Source organism: Lipotes vexillifer, unplaced genomic scaffold (assembly GCF_000442215.2).
Source record: "Lipotes vexillifer unplaced genomic scaffold, Lipotes_vexillifer_v1.1 scaffold977, whole genome shotgun sequence".
Taxonomy (NCBI): Eukaryota; Metazoa; Chordata; class Mammalia; order Artiodactyla; family Lipotidae; genus Lipotes; species Lipotes vexillifer.
Genome location: NW_006783088.1, coordinates 1318304 through 1335380, shown reverse-complemented (window position 1 = coordinate 1335380; position 17077 = coordinate 1318304). Strand labels below are relative to the sequence as shown.

At 46.6% G+C, this 17077-nt stretch overlaps 1 protein-coding gene across 1 annotated transcript in view; it reads left to right on the top strand.

Moving 5' to 3' along the window:
• The window catches only part of SERPING1 (serpin family G member 1), a 31198-nt gene extending 20235 nt beyond the window's left edge, over window positions 1-10963 (top strand). Inside the window, exons 2-7 of the mRNA XM_007455822.1 lie at window positions 668-1130; window positions 2590-2724; window positions 4623-4826; window positions 5022-5161; window positions 9083-9284; window positions 10710-10963. Coding sequence (XP_007455884.1) covers window positions 668-1130; window positions 2590-2724; window positions 4623-4826; window positions 5022-5161; window positions 9083-9284; window positions 10710-10963 — 1398 coding nt within the window. The remainder of the gene's footprint in view (window positions 1-667; window positions 1131-2589; window positions 2725-4622; window positions 4827-5021; window positions 5162-9082; window positions 9285-10709) is intronic.
• Window positions 10964-17077: the final 6114 nt, after the last annotated feature.

Here is a 17077-nt window from a genome sequence, read left to right as displayed (position 1 = left end):
GAGCGGGGATTCAGACCCACGCAGGGTCTAATCCTGACTCGCTACGGTACCAGCTGCGGTGGCCTTGAGCCAGTCACTTCTCCGAGGCTACCTGTCCTGATTTACGAAGTGGAGAATAAAGCAGAAGGATCAAAGAGGGGAAGGAGATGGGCAGTGTTTTGCGATATTAAAAGCAAGGGGTTGTTGAGGGAAACTGAGCTGCGGAATGGAGGTTGGGCTGCCGAGACCTAGGCTCTCCCCCGTGGTCTGGGAGGTCAGGGTTAAGGGATGAGCCCAGGACAAAGGTGAGTGCTTAACTTTGGCGTGTGCATGTATGTGTGTGAAGTTGACACTGGAGGTGCCCTTTGAGATGTATCAGATGATGTGGTAGTGATCAAGGATCTGGAATCAGAGACCCAAGTTTGACTCCAGTTTTTCCTTCCACTTCCCTTGAGACCCTGGGCCAGTTACTTAATTTGTCTCAGCATCAGTTTCTTTTACCAGTGAAATGGGATAATACCCGCTTTCTCTGAAAGAATTACTGGTGGTGGCTCCAGGGCAGGCCCCTCTGCCACCAGGCTTTCCCAGGAATAATTCTCTGGTAGCCCACCTTCTCTTCCTGCTTTGAGTGTTTGAAGGGGACTGTGCCTCATAATAAAAGAAAGAAAGAAAGTCTCTTGAACCACAGGATAGAGCCTCCTCAAATCTGATTGGTATCAGCCCCGTGGATCCAGAGAGCTTACAAGGAGGGGAAAGTGAAGGAGATATCCCAAAAGGAGATATTCCCAACAATGTATCCATTAAAGACACCGAGGGCTCTTCCACGCTGCTGAAAACCAACTTGACCATCGAAACAGTCAATACCACCGAGCCCTTCAACCAGTCCACCACTCAACCCATCCAACCAACAGCCCAGGCCACCACTCAACCCATCCAGCCAACAGCCCAGGCCACCACTAAGCCCTTCTGCCCAGCGCCTGTCACCTCCTGCTCTGACTTGGAGAGTCATTCAGCAGAGGCCGTGCTGGGGGAGGCTTTGACAGATTTCTCCCTGAATCTCTACCACACTTTCTCAGTAATAAAGAAGAAGGAGACCAACATTGTCTTTTCCCCGTTCAGCATCGCCAGCCTCCTCACTCAAGTCCTGCTCGGTAAGAACCTGACTGAGTTCTCTCCAGGTTATGTGTTAGATGTTTGCATGAGGGGGGTACGTATCCAGATACATACACAGCTATCTATGCCTCTGGAAGGAAGCTGTAAAAATGGGCTACATTGGGGGTGAGGGAGGGGAATCTTTTTATTCTGGAACTTTCATTTATTCTTTCATTTAACAATGATGTAATAGGCACTATTGCTTATAAAATCCCATGGACTGTACAAGAACATATAAAATAAGGTCCGAGCCACCAATCATGGTTCAAGGTAAGGCCATAAGGAAGATGAATGATAAGAGAGATGTAGAGTAGAATCATGATAATGCTGCTTCTTAGCTGTGTGGCCTTGGACAGATCACTTAACTTCTCTGAGCCTGAGTCCTTCTGTGTAAAATGGAAATGGTTGTAGTGACCTAAAAAAAATTAAGCAGATAGCCCAGTGCCTGATGTGGTAGGAGGTCAAAAAATGTTAATTCCTCTGCTTTCCTGAGAGACCACAATCAAGTCCCCTGGGGTAATTACCCTAGGAATGGCACCAACAAAGTGCTACAGCAGTGGAAACAGCTGTCACTCCGAGGGGGAATTCCAGGAAGGCTACTAGAGACAATACAGTGAGCACATAAGAACCTTTCTTCTGTAGTCCCAGAATCCTAACATCCCTAGCCTGTACCCACTGGATGCCAATAGCACCCCACCCCCCAGTTATGACAACCAAAATGTCTCCACATGTGGCCAAATGTCCCCTGGGAGGCATATTTCAACTGATTGGTTTCAGTTAATTTTTTTATTGCCCAAAAGATATGGCTTGAATCTTTTCTCCATCCTCCAATTATTAACTTTGTGATCTTAAAATGAGTAGATTACTTACTCTCTTAAACCTCAGTTTTCTCATCTGTGTAACGGGGATAGGAACTGTCCTTACGTAAAAGGGTTATGGTGAAGATTCAATGAGGTAATATGGGAGAAGCACTTATGATGCCTAGAATGAATTAAGTGCTCGATACATTTTATCTATTACTGCACAGAAGATGTGTACAATAAATATTCAATAATGAAAAACGGAAAGGGTATTGAACATGCATCCTCTTTTACGATTTCCTAACGTCTCTTAACCATGATCTAGTGTCCCTGCCTATAAGGCGAACCTTTGTAAACTTGAACCAACTAAATAATAAGTCATGTGGAACAGGCAGCGATTGGACCAGGCTTTGGATGATGAGTGGTATTAAAATTAGGTAGGAAAACGGAGGAAGAAAGTATTCAAAGCCCTAGAAAATCCTGTGATTATTCATAATTCCCCCACCCTTCTCTTTCTGACATGTATTATCTTCCCAAACACTTCTGGCTCTGATGAGATGGGATTCCCCCCATTGCAGCCTGGTCCCTCAACCCTGGTCAGCAGCGGTGGTTTTCCACTCCTCCTGCAGTTGCCCCTTGTCTCTGCTGTTTGTTGTAGGGGCTGGAGGAGAAACCAAGGAAAGCCTGGAGCGACTCCTCTCTTACCCCAAAGACTTTACCTGTGTCCACCAGGCCCTGAAGGCCTCCAGGTCCAAAGGCTTTACCACAGTCTCTCAAATCTTCCACAGCCCAGGTGAGTTCCCCAGGGAAGGATGGCAGGTGCTGAGCTGGGTCCTCAGGATTTTGATGGAGACTCAGCACTGGGGAAAGAGAGGACAGAGGGAATGTTAGAACTAGAACAGGGGGACGGAATGCAGAGCAGGTTGGGGCCTCAGAAATATCAGGTGGCTCCTGGGAGCTGGATAGGTCCCCTGGTGAGACCTTGGACAAGTCATCATCTGCATTCATCAGCTCCATCTAAAGTAAGAATAGCTTTCTGCCGCAATGAAGAGTGGCCCCGCTTGCCACAGAGAAAGCCCTCGCACAGAAACGAAGACCCAACACAGCAAAAATAAATAAACTAATTAATAAACTCCTACCCCCAACATCTTCTTTAAAAAAAAAAAAAAAAAAAAAAAAAAAAAAAAAAAAAAAAAAAAAAAAAAAAAAAAAAAAAAGAATAGCCTTCTGCATTCAGTAATAGAGAGGGCTGGAGAGCTTTAGACATAAAATAGACAAAAAATGCCTGTCAATCTGGGAGTTCCCTGGTGGTCCAGTGGTTAAGACTCTCATCTTTCACTGCTGTGGGCATGGGTTCAATCCCTGGTTGGGGAACTAAGATCCTGCAAGCTGCAAGGCTGAAAAGAAAAGTTTGTTAATCTGGGTCAGGGGGTCTTGGGACTCCTATTCTTTGTACTTTTGTGTTATGTGACTTTGTTGTCATTTATGTATATTACATTATTAGGTAGGTAATCAGAGCAATAAGCTTCCAAAATGACCTAATGCAGTTCTTTCAAATTTCGCTCCCCAGAGCCCTAGGGTTCTGCAGAGCTGCTGCAGGAGTCCTGGTGGGAGTAAGGAGTTAGGGAGTCTGAGGGGGAAGTGAGGTGTCACTTCCTGTGAGAGGGAGATGAAGCCAGGTGGGCTTTGAACTCCCACCAGCCTCAACCAGAGCCCTTTTGTATTGTGGGCTTCAGACATGACTGTATTTGAAACCTCAGTTCTGCTGAGCTTAAAAATTACAGATTTAGTGTGATTTTCCTCTTTGAATAAGGAAAAAAATTTCTCTGTCTTATTTTTTTTACTATAAAATCAATACTCATTCATTGTAGAAAACTGAGAAAATATTGGAATTCCCTGGTGGTCCAGTGGTTAGGACTCTGTGCTTCCACTGCAGGGGGCATGGGTTCGATCCCTGGTTGGGGAACTAAGATCCCGCATGCCTCTCGGCGTGGCCAAAAAAAAAAAATAACACAAACAGAAAAATAACCTGAGAACATATAGGAAAGAAAGAAAGAAAACTCACCTATCACACCAGTATCTTAAAAAAAAACCCCAAAACCCTCTTTTTAGAGATGGGAAAAATATGGCTTAGAGGGATTCAAGAAATGTTGCATTTACTTATTTGCTATAAGTCAGATTTATCCTCTGTCTTGCTAGGTTGGTGGAAAACACAGCTGCATTCAATATTATCTATTTAGTCCAGGAAAAATTTCTCTTTCAAACACTTTTTTTCTTTAGTGGACCTGGGCTTTGGAGAGCAGAACCCAGGAAGTCTTGTCACACACCTTCCAGTGAGGCTGAAAAGCAGAGTCTGTTCCCTGTTGAATTAAGGGAAGAAAAGAGAGGAAATACAGGCAAATGGAAGTTAACATCTCAAAGAGTTACCTTGCCAAGCCGTGGTCCCATGGCAGATAGAGGCAGTTAAAGCCTGGGATGAGTTCTTCTGCTCTTAGCTCAGGATTTGCCTTCTCTGGGTCTCACTGAGCACATCTGTAAGAGGAGTGGGCTGGACCCCTGCTCCGACATACTATGTCCATTGGAGCAGAAAGAGTGATGGGAAACAAGCTCCCTCTCCAAGCCTGCTCTTGGAAGGGGAGAGAGTGTTCCGGGATCTCATGCCTCCCTCTGTCAACCTGCTTCTGCTGCCAGACCTGGCTATAAGGGACACCTTTGCGAATGCCTCTCGGAGCCTGTATGGCAATAGCCCCAAAGCCCTGGAAAATGACAGTAAAGTCAGCTTGCAGCTCATCAATGCCTGGGTGGCCCAGAAGACCAACCACAAGATCAGGCAACTGCTAGACAGCCTGCCCGACGACTCCCGCCTTGTCCTTCTCAACGCTATCTACCTGAGTGGTAAGGGGCCCTGGACCAGGGTGTCTTCCCGTCCTGAGTTCCACCTTTTCCTCCTGGCTTAAAACCCACTCAACCCCAAGTTCCATGACTGGATCCCATGGTACCTGCCCCACCCCTTGCTAACAGAACCTTTAACTCCGCTTCATCCTCTCCCCACCTGCATTAGAGTAACCCTTCCCCCACTCTTCCGTCTAGCCAAGTGGAAGACAACATTTAACCACAGCAGAACAAATATGAAGGGCTTTTACAGCAAATCCTCTGTGATAAAAGTGCCCATGATGAATAGCAAGAAGTACCCTGTGGCCCACTTCACAGACCCGACTTTGAAGGCCAAGGTAAGTTCTTGGACCTTCGCGCTCCTGTTTCAGAGCCTCTTGCGTATCCTGACTTTCCTGCTGTGGCTCCATCAGTGTGGGGCATAGCCTTACCCTTAATTCATCATTTCTACTGCTTCTGACTCTATTTCCACCCTATCTTTTCTCCTTCTCCCCCTCTCCAGCCTTGGCCGAGGCAGGCATTATATATTTGAGGTTGGAAAGCAGGATTCTAAAATTTCTTCATGCATCCCTACTGCATTGAATGGCAGAAAGTGAGTCATGTTCCTATTCTGTGCCTCTGTTTCTCTTTCCAGTCAACCCACCAGTAGGCCCTGCTGGCTTAGTAAGTCCTCTGTGTGTGTACGTGTGTACAGCATGCATCTGTATGTGTACACATGTCTAGGTATATCCATGCATTCATGTATGTGGTAAGTGCATGTGTGTGCATGTGTTAAATGGCTTAAGTTCCTTAGCAGAAATTGAACAGTATGATTTCAGTGGATGAGGAGGGAGGGAAGAGAGAACATAGAGCCCAGAAGATTCTAGTTAGTAAACGCTCTCATGCCCGATGACCAGATATTTCTGCCTTGTTAGGACAGCAAGAGACAGAACTGTGAGACAGAAAACAATGGGAGATACCCAGCGGCTTGGTACCAGGCTGAGAAATAGAGGATCTGCTCTGGAACATGCCAGGCTTGTTTCCACCTCGGGAGCTTTCCCTAGCTTTTCCCTCTGCCTGGACACTCTTCACTCAGCTTTTCACATAACTTGTTCCTTCTGCTCATCTGCCATCAGCTAAAAGCCCACCTTGGTAGAGAGGCCTTCCCCCTCCTTAAAGTAGCCTCCTCACCCTGTAACATCATCTTGGGTTTTTTTTGTTTTTTTTTTTTAATTTTTTTTGCGGTACGCGGGCCTCTCACTGCTGTGGCCTCTCCCTTTGCGGAGCACAGGCTCCGGACGCGCAAGCTCAGCGGCCATGGCTCACGGGCCCAGCCGTTCCGCGGCATGTGGGATCTTCCCGGACCGGGGCACGAACCCGTGCCCCCTGCATCAGCAGGCAGACCCCCAACCACCGTGCCACCAGGGAAGCCCATCCTGTTTTATTATATCCATGGTACTTATCACTATATGAATTATGTTGTTTACTTGCTTATTTGATTGCAGTATTATCTATCTCCCTGAGATACTGTCTCTTTCCTTGGGATCAGAGACCTTACCTCTTTTTTTTCCTACTATATCTGAGGGCCTAGAACAATACCACATATAATAAGTACTCATTATGTTTGCTGAATAAATGAATGAATTCAATGGAAGATGCTAAAGAGAGCAACTCCCTTAGTATGAATGGCTAGGAAGACGTCACAGAGGTGGGTACTTTTGACCACTCTTAACCATTCATGCACTTTTCTACCCTTCAATCCATCCGTCCCTATCCAATGGCTTTGAACATCCCAACTATTTAACAGAACCAGAATACATGCATAAGGCAGAGAAGAGTGAATATATATGGCCGGTTCAGGGCATCACTCTAACTCAGAGTATATGGGGGAGAATATCAATGTGAGAGTTTTTTTGTTTTTTGTGGTTTTTAAATTTTTATTTATTTATTTTGGGCTGTGTTGGGTCTTCGTTTCTGTGCGAGGGCTTTCTCTAGTTGCGGCGAGCGGGGGCCACTCTTCACCGCTGTGCGCGGGCCTCTCACTATCGCGACCTCTCTTGTTGTGGAGCACGGGCTCCAGACGTGCAGGCTCAGTAGTTGTGGCTCACGGGCCTAGTTGCTCCGCAGCATGTTGGATCTTCCCGGACCAGGGCTCGAACCCGTGTTCCCTGCATTAGCAGGCAGATTCTCAACCACTGCACCACCAGGGAATCCCCAATGTGAGGGTTTTTTAATGGCAAAGAAGGAGTTTTATGCAAAAAAAACCCCCACTCCTTACAGTTTCGTGGGTTTTAAACAAATACTTGATATAATATATTCCTGTTATAAATTCAAAATCAAAGTTTTACTTAAGCCTTTAAATTTTTAGCTGAATTTGCTACATTATTAATCATAATATTTATATAAAACACTAACTTTCATGTGTTCTTCAATTAAGCTATTTTGAACAGATTAAACTCCTTTAAACCATTTGTCTCATTTACAAATATGGTTAATTAATATTCCCCTAAGCGTTTTGAGCTCATGTATATACTTTATAAAATACTTCATACATTTGATATACTTGATTTTCTCTTTTAGCATGTCAGACACCTGACAGAACAGAATTACAGCCCTGCTTGGCCATATCTCGCTGGCACCTAAAGCCCACTTGTGAATCGAAAGTTCAATCTGGAGGGTAAATCAACTTTCGGGCAACATCTCAACATCATTCTCAAACCAAATGAAATTATCCCACACCTTTTTGTTCAAAAGCATAAAACTCGCATGTCTGATTCTCTTAAAAATTATAAACGCTATTTTAAACAACAAACACAGATTGCTCTGAACTTATCACCTGGTGTTCATACTACAGAGTTGGCTTATTTTGTTATTTCCATACTTCATTCTAAATTTTCCTGGGATTTAAAGACTATTTACCCAATGAAGGGGGTTAGGTTTACCAACTCAGGTATGCTGAGGTTGTTGGCTTGAAAATTCAAGACCACAGTGTGGTAATTTTTTGGTCACAGAGGCAAGGTCTGTACACAGGACATGAAGGGTGTGTGCTGCCAGATGAGTGTACCCTGTCTAGAGCCTCTGTCAACAGGTATCCCCATGTCCATGCTCTTCAGGTGATAAATCAGTGTACAACCTGCTTCTTGTGGACCATTCTTTCAATTCCAACAATAGATTGTTTTCAGTTAATTTCTTCATTGCCCAACTGAATTCTGCATTCTAGATTATTCTTGTCCATCTCTCAACCTCAACCATAATGCCATTTCAGTAATAGTCTCTTATATCCTATTAGTTTCTCAGTCCTGGCACTATTGACGTTTTGGGTTCGATGATTCTTCATTATAAGATGCTGTCCCTGGCATTGTAGGATTTAGCGGCATCCCTGGCTTCTACCCACTAGATGCCAGTAGCACTGTGAGCTCCTGTTTCTGCCAGCTCCAAACATTGCCAGATGTCCACTGGGGGCAAATTTGCCCTGAGTTGAGAAAACCCCTGTATTGGACTTGTGGGTCCTGCTTTTCTCTCATACTTTTATCTGGCCATCAGCTGTAAGTTCTTCTAGTGGCAAACTAACTGAAAAGGTAGGCTAGGATCAGCTTGTACCCAATCTTGAATGCCAGACCAAGAGTTTATACTTAATCTTGTAGGCAGTGAAAAGCCATCAAAAGTCTTTAAAAGGACGAACCTGATGACTGTGGTGGTACATTATGTACATTGTATACTTTATTCACAACATACTTGAAAGGAACTGGGCTCAGAGAGATCAAATTGCTTGCCTGTAGTGCATAGTTACTCAGCAGTAGAGTCAGGATGTGATCCTCAGCCTGTGTGATCAAAACTCGTGCTCGGACTTCCCTGGTGGCGCAGTGGTTGAGAGTCCGTCTGCCGATGCAGGGGACGCAGGTTCGTGTCCCGGTCCGGGAAGATCCCACATGCCGCGGAGTGGCTGGGCCCGTGAGCCATGGCCTCTGAGCCTGCGCGTCCGGAGCCTGTGCTCCGCAACGGGAGAGGCCACAGCAGTGAGAGGCCCGCGTACTGCAAAAAAACCCCCAAAACTCATGCTCATTCCTCTGCCTCTCACCAGCACAGGGTTAGACCAGCACTGTTCACCCAGCTGGCGTCCTCATCTCATGGCAAAGCCTGGGAGCCTAGTTCTGGCTGCTGCTTGTTGAAATAGTACAGACTGTAGCAGCGGACTGAAGATCAGCCTCAGGACACAGAGGGTAGGAGCCAGGAGAGAGCTGGGGTAGGAAGACTGACAACGTGCGTGTCTTACTCTCCAGGTGGGCCGTCTGCAGCTGTCCCACAACCTGAGCTTTGTGATCCTGGTGCCCCAGACCCTGAAACACCGTCTTGAAGACATGGAGCAGGCTCTCAGCCCCCCTGTCCTCAAGGCCGTCATGAAGAAGCTGGAGTCGGCCAAGTTCCATCCTACTCACCTGGTGATGCCTCGCATCAAAGTAAAGAGCAGCCAGGACTTGCTGGGTGAGCCCTGGCAGGACTGATCCTAGGCCATCAGAGGAGGAGGGGTTGTGATGGTGGGCTGGGGGTGGAGGGCGGGCCTTGAAATTCCGTGCAGCCTCTCATCCGTAATCTCAGGCTGCCCCTCAATCCTCTGATTATCCCACTGGGTCGTGGAGGAAGCTGAGACTCAGAAAGTTTGCATGACTTACGCAAGGTCCCTTAAGCTGGTTAGAAGTGAGCCGGAACCCCAATATAGGTCTACAAGCCCTCCCAACTGTTTCCATTGTGGTCCCTTGTGACATAGACACTGGGAACAGGTCACCGAGGTGGGAGTGGAAGCTCCTCCCTCAGAGACATGTCATAAAACTCAGCCACCCCACGGTATATGCAAGAAACTCTCTACTAAAAGGGTCCGGAGGCTTCTGAGTTTAGGGGAATCAACAGATACTCTGTTTCCTAACCTTAGACCTCACTTCCTGATCTTTGATGTCATGTCCAAATATATCACTTCATTTTCTGTTATAGAACTTGACTTCCTAATAGATAACCTTGTTTCCTAGTATATGACATCAAACCCTTGTATGTGACCTCATTTGAGAACATACGTCCTCTTTCCGATACATTACCTCACTTCCAAGGTCCTTGTTGATAAGGAAGCAATGGCATCACTTTTGAGGGTTTTGGGGGGTTGGCGGCAAGGCTTCTCACCACTTGAGAGAAAGTGGTGGTTGGAGTGAAGACGGGCCCACTGTTAGAGGATCCCATGAACTGGACCGGAAGGCACATTATAATGTGATTATAATTTGATATACAAGGAGGAGGAGGAGAAAGAGGGAATTGGAACTTGGGACAAACCCAGAAAATTCAGGACAAAGGTCTCCAACAGCTGAGGGTTTTGTGCTGTTTTTTTTTTTAATTGCAGTATTTTTAAAAATATTTTAAATTATTATTTTTTAATTTAACTTTTAAAATTTTTATACAATTTTATGTTTTATTTTTTGGCTATGTTGCATCTTCGTTGCTGCACGTGGGCTTTCTTTGGTTGCAGCGAGTGGGGGGCTATTCTTCATTGCGGCATGCGGGCTTCTCATTGCAGTGACTCCTCTTGTTGCGTAGCACGGGCTCTAGACGCGCGGACTCAGTAGTTGCAGCACGTGGGCCCTAGAGTGCACCTGCGTCAGTAGTTGTGGCGTGTGGTCTCAGTAGTTGTGGCGCACAGGCTTAGTTGCTCCGCAGCATGTGGGATCTTCCCGGACCAGAGCTCGAACCCATGTCCCCTGCATTGGCAGGTAGATTCTTAACCACTGCGCCACCAAGGAAGTCCCTTTTGTACAATTTTTAAAGGTTACTTTCCATTTACAGTTACTATGAAACATTGTTTATATTCCCCGTGTTGTACAATCGTGCTGGTCTTTGACTTATTGTTTTTCTCTGGTTATGCCTTAGAATTCTTTGACTTTACCTACAACATCAACCTGTGCGGGCTGACAGAGGACCCGGATCTGCAGCTTTCTGCGATGCAGCACCAGTCCGTACTGGAGCTGACGGAGAGCGGGGTGGAGGCGGCTGCAGCCTCCGCTATCTCTGTGGCCCGCAGTTTGCTGGTCTTTGAAGTGCAGCAGCCCTTCCTCTTTGTGCTCTGGGACCAGGAGCACAAATTCCCAGTCTTCATGGGGCGGATATATGACCCCAGGACCTGAGACCTGCAGGAGGCCGACCAGGGCGAGCCTGACCCCTCTGGCCTCCTCTCTTCTAGTTGCAGCCCTGCTGCTGCCTGCCTGGACTTGTCCCCAGCTGCCTCCCATCTCAGGTCTGCCCTCTACCTGAAGGGCTCCCGTGGGGTCTGGTGAGGGGACCTGCTTCTATCATCCCTTCCCTGTGACTCTCCAAAGCACTCTTTGCAGCTTTCTCTGGTACAAATACAGCAGACCCTACAAATAAAACCTGGCAGACCATGACTTCCTCTCTCATTTGCCTTTCAATTTTAGAGGACTAGGGCTTCCGAGGCCCCTATATCGGCTAGCTATTGCTGTAACAAGTCACTCCAAACTTAGTGGCTTAAAATAGCAACTATTTATTATTTCACATAAGTCTGGGGGTTAGGGCTGAGTGGTCTTGCTGATCTGGGACGGACCTGGCTGACCTTCCCTGGGCTCGCTCATACATCTGTAATAGTTGGTGGGTTGGTTGGGGATGACTGATCCACGATGGCCTCAGCTGGAACACCTTGGCTGTCCTCTGCATGTCTCCGGCATCCTTCCAGCAGTGCTAGCCTTCAGTGGCAGAGTTCCAAGTGAGGAGTCAAAGATAGGCAGTCTTTTTCACACCCTGCAGCTCTGCTTGCATCACGTTTACCATTGTCCCATCAGCCAAAGCAAGTCACATGGCCAGACCCAGAGTTAGAGTGGAAAGGCACTACAAAGTGGCAGGGCAGAGTCATTAACTGGGGGCTTTTCACGCAATCCATTTATCACAGCCCCTATCTCACTTATTTGTTTGCAACAACTGTGACAACAGTAATAACAGTAGCTAACATTGTTGGGAACTTACACAGGCTATCTGCTAAGAGCTTTGCAGACATTTAATCCTCACAACAACTTTATATGGTCAACTCTAAATTCGGAAAGGCTGTCTTGCTCAAAGCCCTGCAGTTAGATGGCAGAACTGGGATTTGAAAGCACATCCTATGACTCTGAAGTCTAAGCTCAAACCCACTCTATTCTATGTCTCTGCCTTTCTATGTTCAAGTCCTGCCTTTTCTTCATATTTTGTTTTTTCAACCAACTGATTGAGTACCTAGCATGTGTCTGGCACTATGCTAAGCACAGAGGATGTAAAGATGACTTAAACCTAATGTCTGCCTTTGAAAATTATCACTTGGGACTTCCTTGGTGGTGCAGTGGGTAAGACTCCATGCTCCCAATGCAGGGGGCCCAGGTTCGATCCCTGGTCGGGGAACTACATCCCACACGCATGCCGTAACCAAGAGCCCACATGCTGCAACTAAGAGCCCGCCTGCCTCAACTAAAGAGCCCACATGCTGCAACGAAGACCTGACACAGGCAAAATAAATAAATTTTTAAAAATAAAAACAAAACCTATAGCTTGATGGGGGACACAGATAGGAAGATTGATTTTTAACACAGAGCATTTTTTTTTAGTCTCTGGAGATATTTCTTAATAAGTTTTCCTGGGGCTTCCCTGGTGGCGCAGTGGTTGGGAGTCCGCCTGCCAATGCAGGAGACATGGGTTCGACCCCTGGTCCGGGAGGATCCCACATGCCGAGGAGCAATGAAGCCCGTGTGCCACAGCTACTGAGCCTGTGCTCTAGAGGCTGCGAGCCACAACTACTGAAGGCTGCGTGCCTAGAACCCGCAGCTCCACAGCAGGAGAGGCCACTGCAGTGGGAGGCCCGTGCACTGCAACGAAGAGTAGCCCCGATTTGCTGCAACTGGAGAAAGCCCACACGCAGCAGCGAAGACCCAACACAGCCAAAAATAAATAAATAAAATAAATTTATAAAAAAAAAAAAAATTTATAAAAAAAAAAAAAATAAGTTTTCCTGGGGGACTTCCCTGGTGGTCCAGTGGTTAAGACCCCACGCTTCCACTGCAGGGGATGCAGGTTTGATCCCTGGTCAGGGAACTAAGATCCCACATGCCACACAGCGTGGCCAAAAAAAAACCAAAGTTTTCCTCATTTCCAGCTTCTACTCCGAGACTCAGTGATGCTCCAGCTCTTAGCCCTTCTATTCCCCTGTTTGCCGTCTTCTTCCTTCTCATCCTGTCTTTTTGTCTCAATCTCCTGTCTCTATTCCTTTCTTTGCCTCCATTTCTCACCCACCGCCCCCGCCACTATGTCTCTTTCTTCTCCCGTCCTTCCCCTCTCCTTGATACAATGTTGTCAACCCAAACATGCTCACTGATTTCTGGCTTTAGCCCTTCAGCTGCAGGTCTGGTCGTCCTTTCCCCCTGCCACTTACCCCCTACTTGCCCCTCATCTCCCAGCTCTCTCACACACAGACACACTCAGACATTCAGGTTCCCAAGCACAAACAGCCCAGAGGTATGACTACTTTCCCAGGACAACACATGGGGATTCAGCCATCAGTCCACAGACATTTATCAGGTATCTGATTTAATTTTCTAATAGTGTCTCAATTTAGGTCAAAGTAGTGCTGCCTGAAATGTTTCTATGGGGGGAGTGTTTTCCTTAAGGCCATCAGAGCCATTAAGATATATGCTTACATCACTGCGGCTCTCACCATAGGGACTTCTATAGAATCTGGCTTCTCTGCACCCCTCTCACATACCCTGGTGATAAGGAGAAGCAGGCATGGGAGGGCAGTGCAGTAACTGACCTAGCTGGATACTGCAACCACACTTGCAGCTCTCTGCCCTTTGGGCTGGTTTCCTTCTCTATGGCCTGGGAGGGGTGCCAAGATCAGGGCTGAAGTGCAGGATCGGTGGTGACCCAAGTTTCCTTTATTTTTTTATTTTTATTTTTGGCCACGCCACACAGCATGTGGGATCTTAGTTCCCCGACCAGGGATCGAACCCGTGACCCTGCATTGGAAGCGCAGAGTCTTAACCACTGGACAGCCAGGGAAGTAAAGACCCAAGCTTCCTGTGTGCTCTTTCTAGATTATGCATGTTCTGGTTGAGGTCAGGGGGTTCTGAGAGGGGAAGAAAGAAGACATAGGGGGTGTTCATGGCTTATCCCCTGCCCTGTCATTCGTCTACTACTGCTTGCTTCCTGATCTTCAGACTGTGCTTCAGGACCTGGCTCCCCGTGTGGACTGTTTCTGGGGCAAAACCTTAGAATGGCAGGTCCCCAGCCAGAGGCCTTCCCTGCAGCTCAGTCTCCCAGCCAAGGCTGAGAGCCAAATAAGAATCACCCACACTTGATTTGTAGTTTGGTGGACATGGAGAGACCGCTCACATCAGGCTTGATTTGCAGAGTGATCTCTGTATGTCCTTCCCTTCTCAGTCAATTTCTCAGGCTGCTGGAGAGATGCCAAATTCCCGTCTCGGGGGCTGGACTTACACTGAGCCTTATGTGAGGAACTGTTGAAAGCAGTCACCTCTCAAATTCAGGAAGATTCCCCCCTCCTTGGGGGAGATCCTGATGTGATAAAGATGGTGCTCAGTGCCAACCCAAAATTTGAAGGAGAATGTGATCCTGACCCATGGGCACAGAGCTTTACAAATTTTTTAACCCTCCTGACCATGCTGAGAGCCAGGTATTATTCCTGTTTGTGAGATAAGGAAGTGGAAACTCAGAAAGATTAAGTAACTATCCAGGTATCACGCATCTATAAATTGATCCCACATTGTCTGAATTCGAATGTACTAGGTGGCTTATTGGGCCAGGTGTATTTCCTTTCTACTCAAACTAGACTATAAATCAGATTTGGGACTTCCCTGGTGGTGCAGTGGTCAAGAATCCGCCTGCCAACACAGGACACACGGGTTTGAGCCCTGGTCCTGGAAGATCCCACATGCCGCGGAGCAACTAAGCCTGTGCACCACAACTAGTGAGCCTGCGCTCTAGAGCCCGTGAGCCACAACTACTGAAGCCCACGTGCCTAGAGCCCGTGCTCCCCAACAAGAGAAGCCACAGCCATGAGAAGCCCACGCACCGCAACAGAGTAGCCCCTGCTCACTGTAACTAGAGAAAGCCCGCGTGCAGCAATGAAGACCCAATGCAGCCAAAAATAAATAAGTAAAATAAATAAATTTTTTAAAAAAAGAAAAAAAAAGAATCGCCTGCCAATGCACAAGACACAGGTTTGCTCCCTAGTCCGGGAAGATCCCACATGCCATGGAGCAACTAGCCCGTGCGCCACAACTATTGAAGCCCACGCGCCCTAGAGCCTGCATGCCGCAACTACTAAGCCCGCGCCTAGAGCCCGTGCTCTGCAACAAGAGAAGCCACAGCAATGAGAAGCCCGCGCACCGCAACAAACAGTAACCCCCGCTCGCCACAACTAGAGAAAGCCCGCATGCAGCAACGAAGACCCAATGCAGCCAAAAATAAATAAAATTAAAAATGATAATAATAAATCAGATCTCTGTTTTTTATGCCCTGTACCATGTGCCCCACCACGCCTATCAAAGTGCCTTACATTAAAAAAAAAAAATCTATTAAGTGAATGAATGATTGAATGAATGAATCACCACATCCAGGTGGGGGAAAGAGGAGATTCCTTTACATCTGGAAAGAGTAGGAAGTCTGAGAGTGAAGGGAATTTAAATATTTTCTGTTCTGAGGCTTCTCTTGTAAGAGGGCACATGTCCCTTTTAGGGGGTTAGTTTGTTTAAAACGATAAACATTTATTTAGCTCATGAGTCACTGAGTCTATGAGGGCCTGGCAGGTTTAGGGTAGCCTTGATTATGTGTCTGCTGCAGTCAGCTGTGGGGGTTAGCTGGAAGGTCGGATGAGGTTTGGCTTTGGGTTTGTACAGGCTCTTCCATATGGCTGGGACCTTGGCTGAAATGAATCAGCTCACCGGCTCTGCTCCATTTGGTCTCTCATTTTCCAAGAGGCTAGTCTGGTCTTATTCATATGGAGGTTGCAGGGGTCTAAGAAAGTGGGCAGAAACACACAAGGCCTCTTGAGTCTGAAGCTAGGAAGTAATATAACATCACTTCTGCCTCATTCTATTGACGAAAACAAATCATCAGGCCAGCTTAGATTCAAAGCGTCAGGGAAATGTGTCCACTTTTTTTTTTTTTTTTTTTTGGCTGTACCACGCAGCTTGCAGGATTTTAGTTCCCTGACCAGGGATTGAACCCAGGCCCTCAGCAGTGAGAGCATAAAGTCCTAACCACTGGACCGCCAGGGAATTCCAGAAACATGTCCACTCTTAAAGAAAAAACCTGCAGAGTCATTTTGCAAAAGGCATGCATATAAGGAGGCATGAATAACTGTGGCCATTTTTCTAATCTACCATAGTGGTCTTACGTATATGTAGAGAAAGTCAGCAACTTTCCCCAACAGCTTGTTACTCTGAGATTTTCCTTAAAGAATCAAGAACTTTTTGTCTGTATCATAATATTAGAAACAACTTATTACATGAAATGTCATGTTGCTTGCGTGTAATTTTACCCTTCCTTTTCTGCTATCTCTGTGACTGGCATACTTAACCCTCAGCTCCTCCACCCACAGGGGTCCCTTTTGAGGACGACAGAGGGCCATACACTCATAAACACACACACCTAAGAGGCCCACCTCCTCGTCCTGCCCTGCAGTCCCACTCTGAGATAGGCAAAGTTCCAGTGATCTGCTTCCCATCCCCAGTGACACAATGCTCCACTGGTGGATTTAGTTGAGGGTGTTCAGAGAAAGAATCTTCAAGTGTGATTAGGGTTGCATTGCAGTTAGTCCTTGATGCCACATGGTGTCACTGTTGAAACTTTGTCCTGTGTAGCCTCTTGGACACATAATCTGTTGCAGATTCTTAAACAGCTACTGTGGGGATTTAAACTTTGATTCCAGAGTCAACAATTTACACTCATTCAGCCACTGTTTTCAAAAGTTCAATACCTTTAGGTTCTACCTGGATTCCAGAAGACTTCCCGACCTGAGCCATATGCTGTGTCAGAATCCACCGGGTCCCTAAAAACCCTTAGGGCTGGGATTAAGAATAACCGTAAAAACTACCTAATATGCATTACTCATTTACCAAGCTGAGAAATTTTCATGGGGTACATAATTTCGTTTAAGAGAAGATCACACCTTATGAAAAAGATATGCTACCGAAGACGCTGGATAATTCAAGACTCACATAATTTGACACTGTATTTCCCAG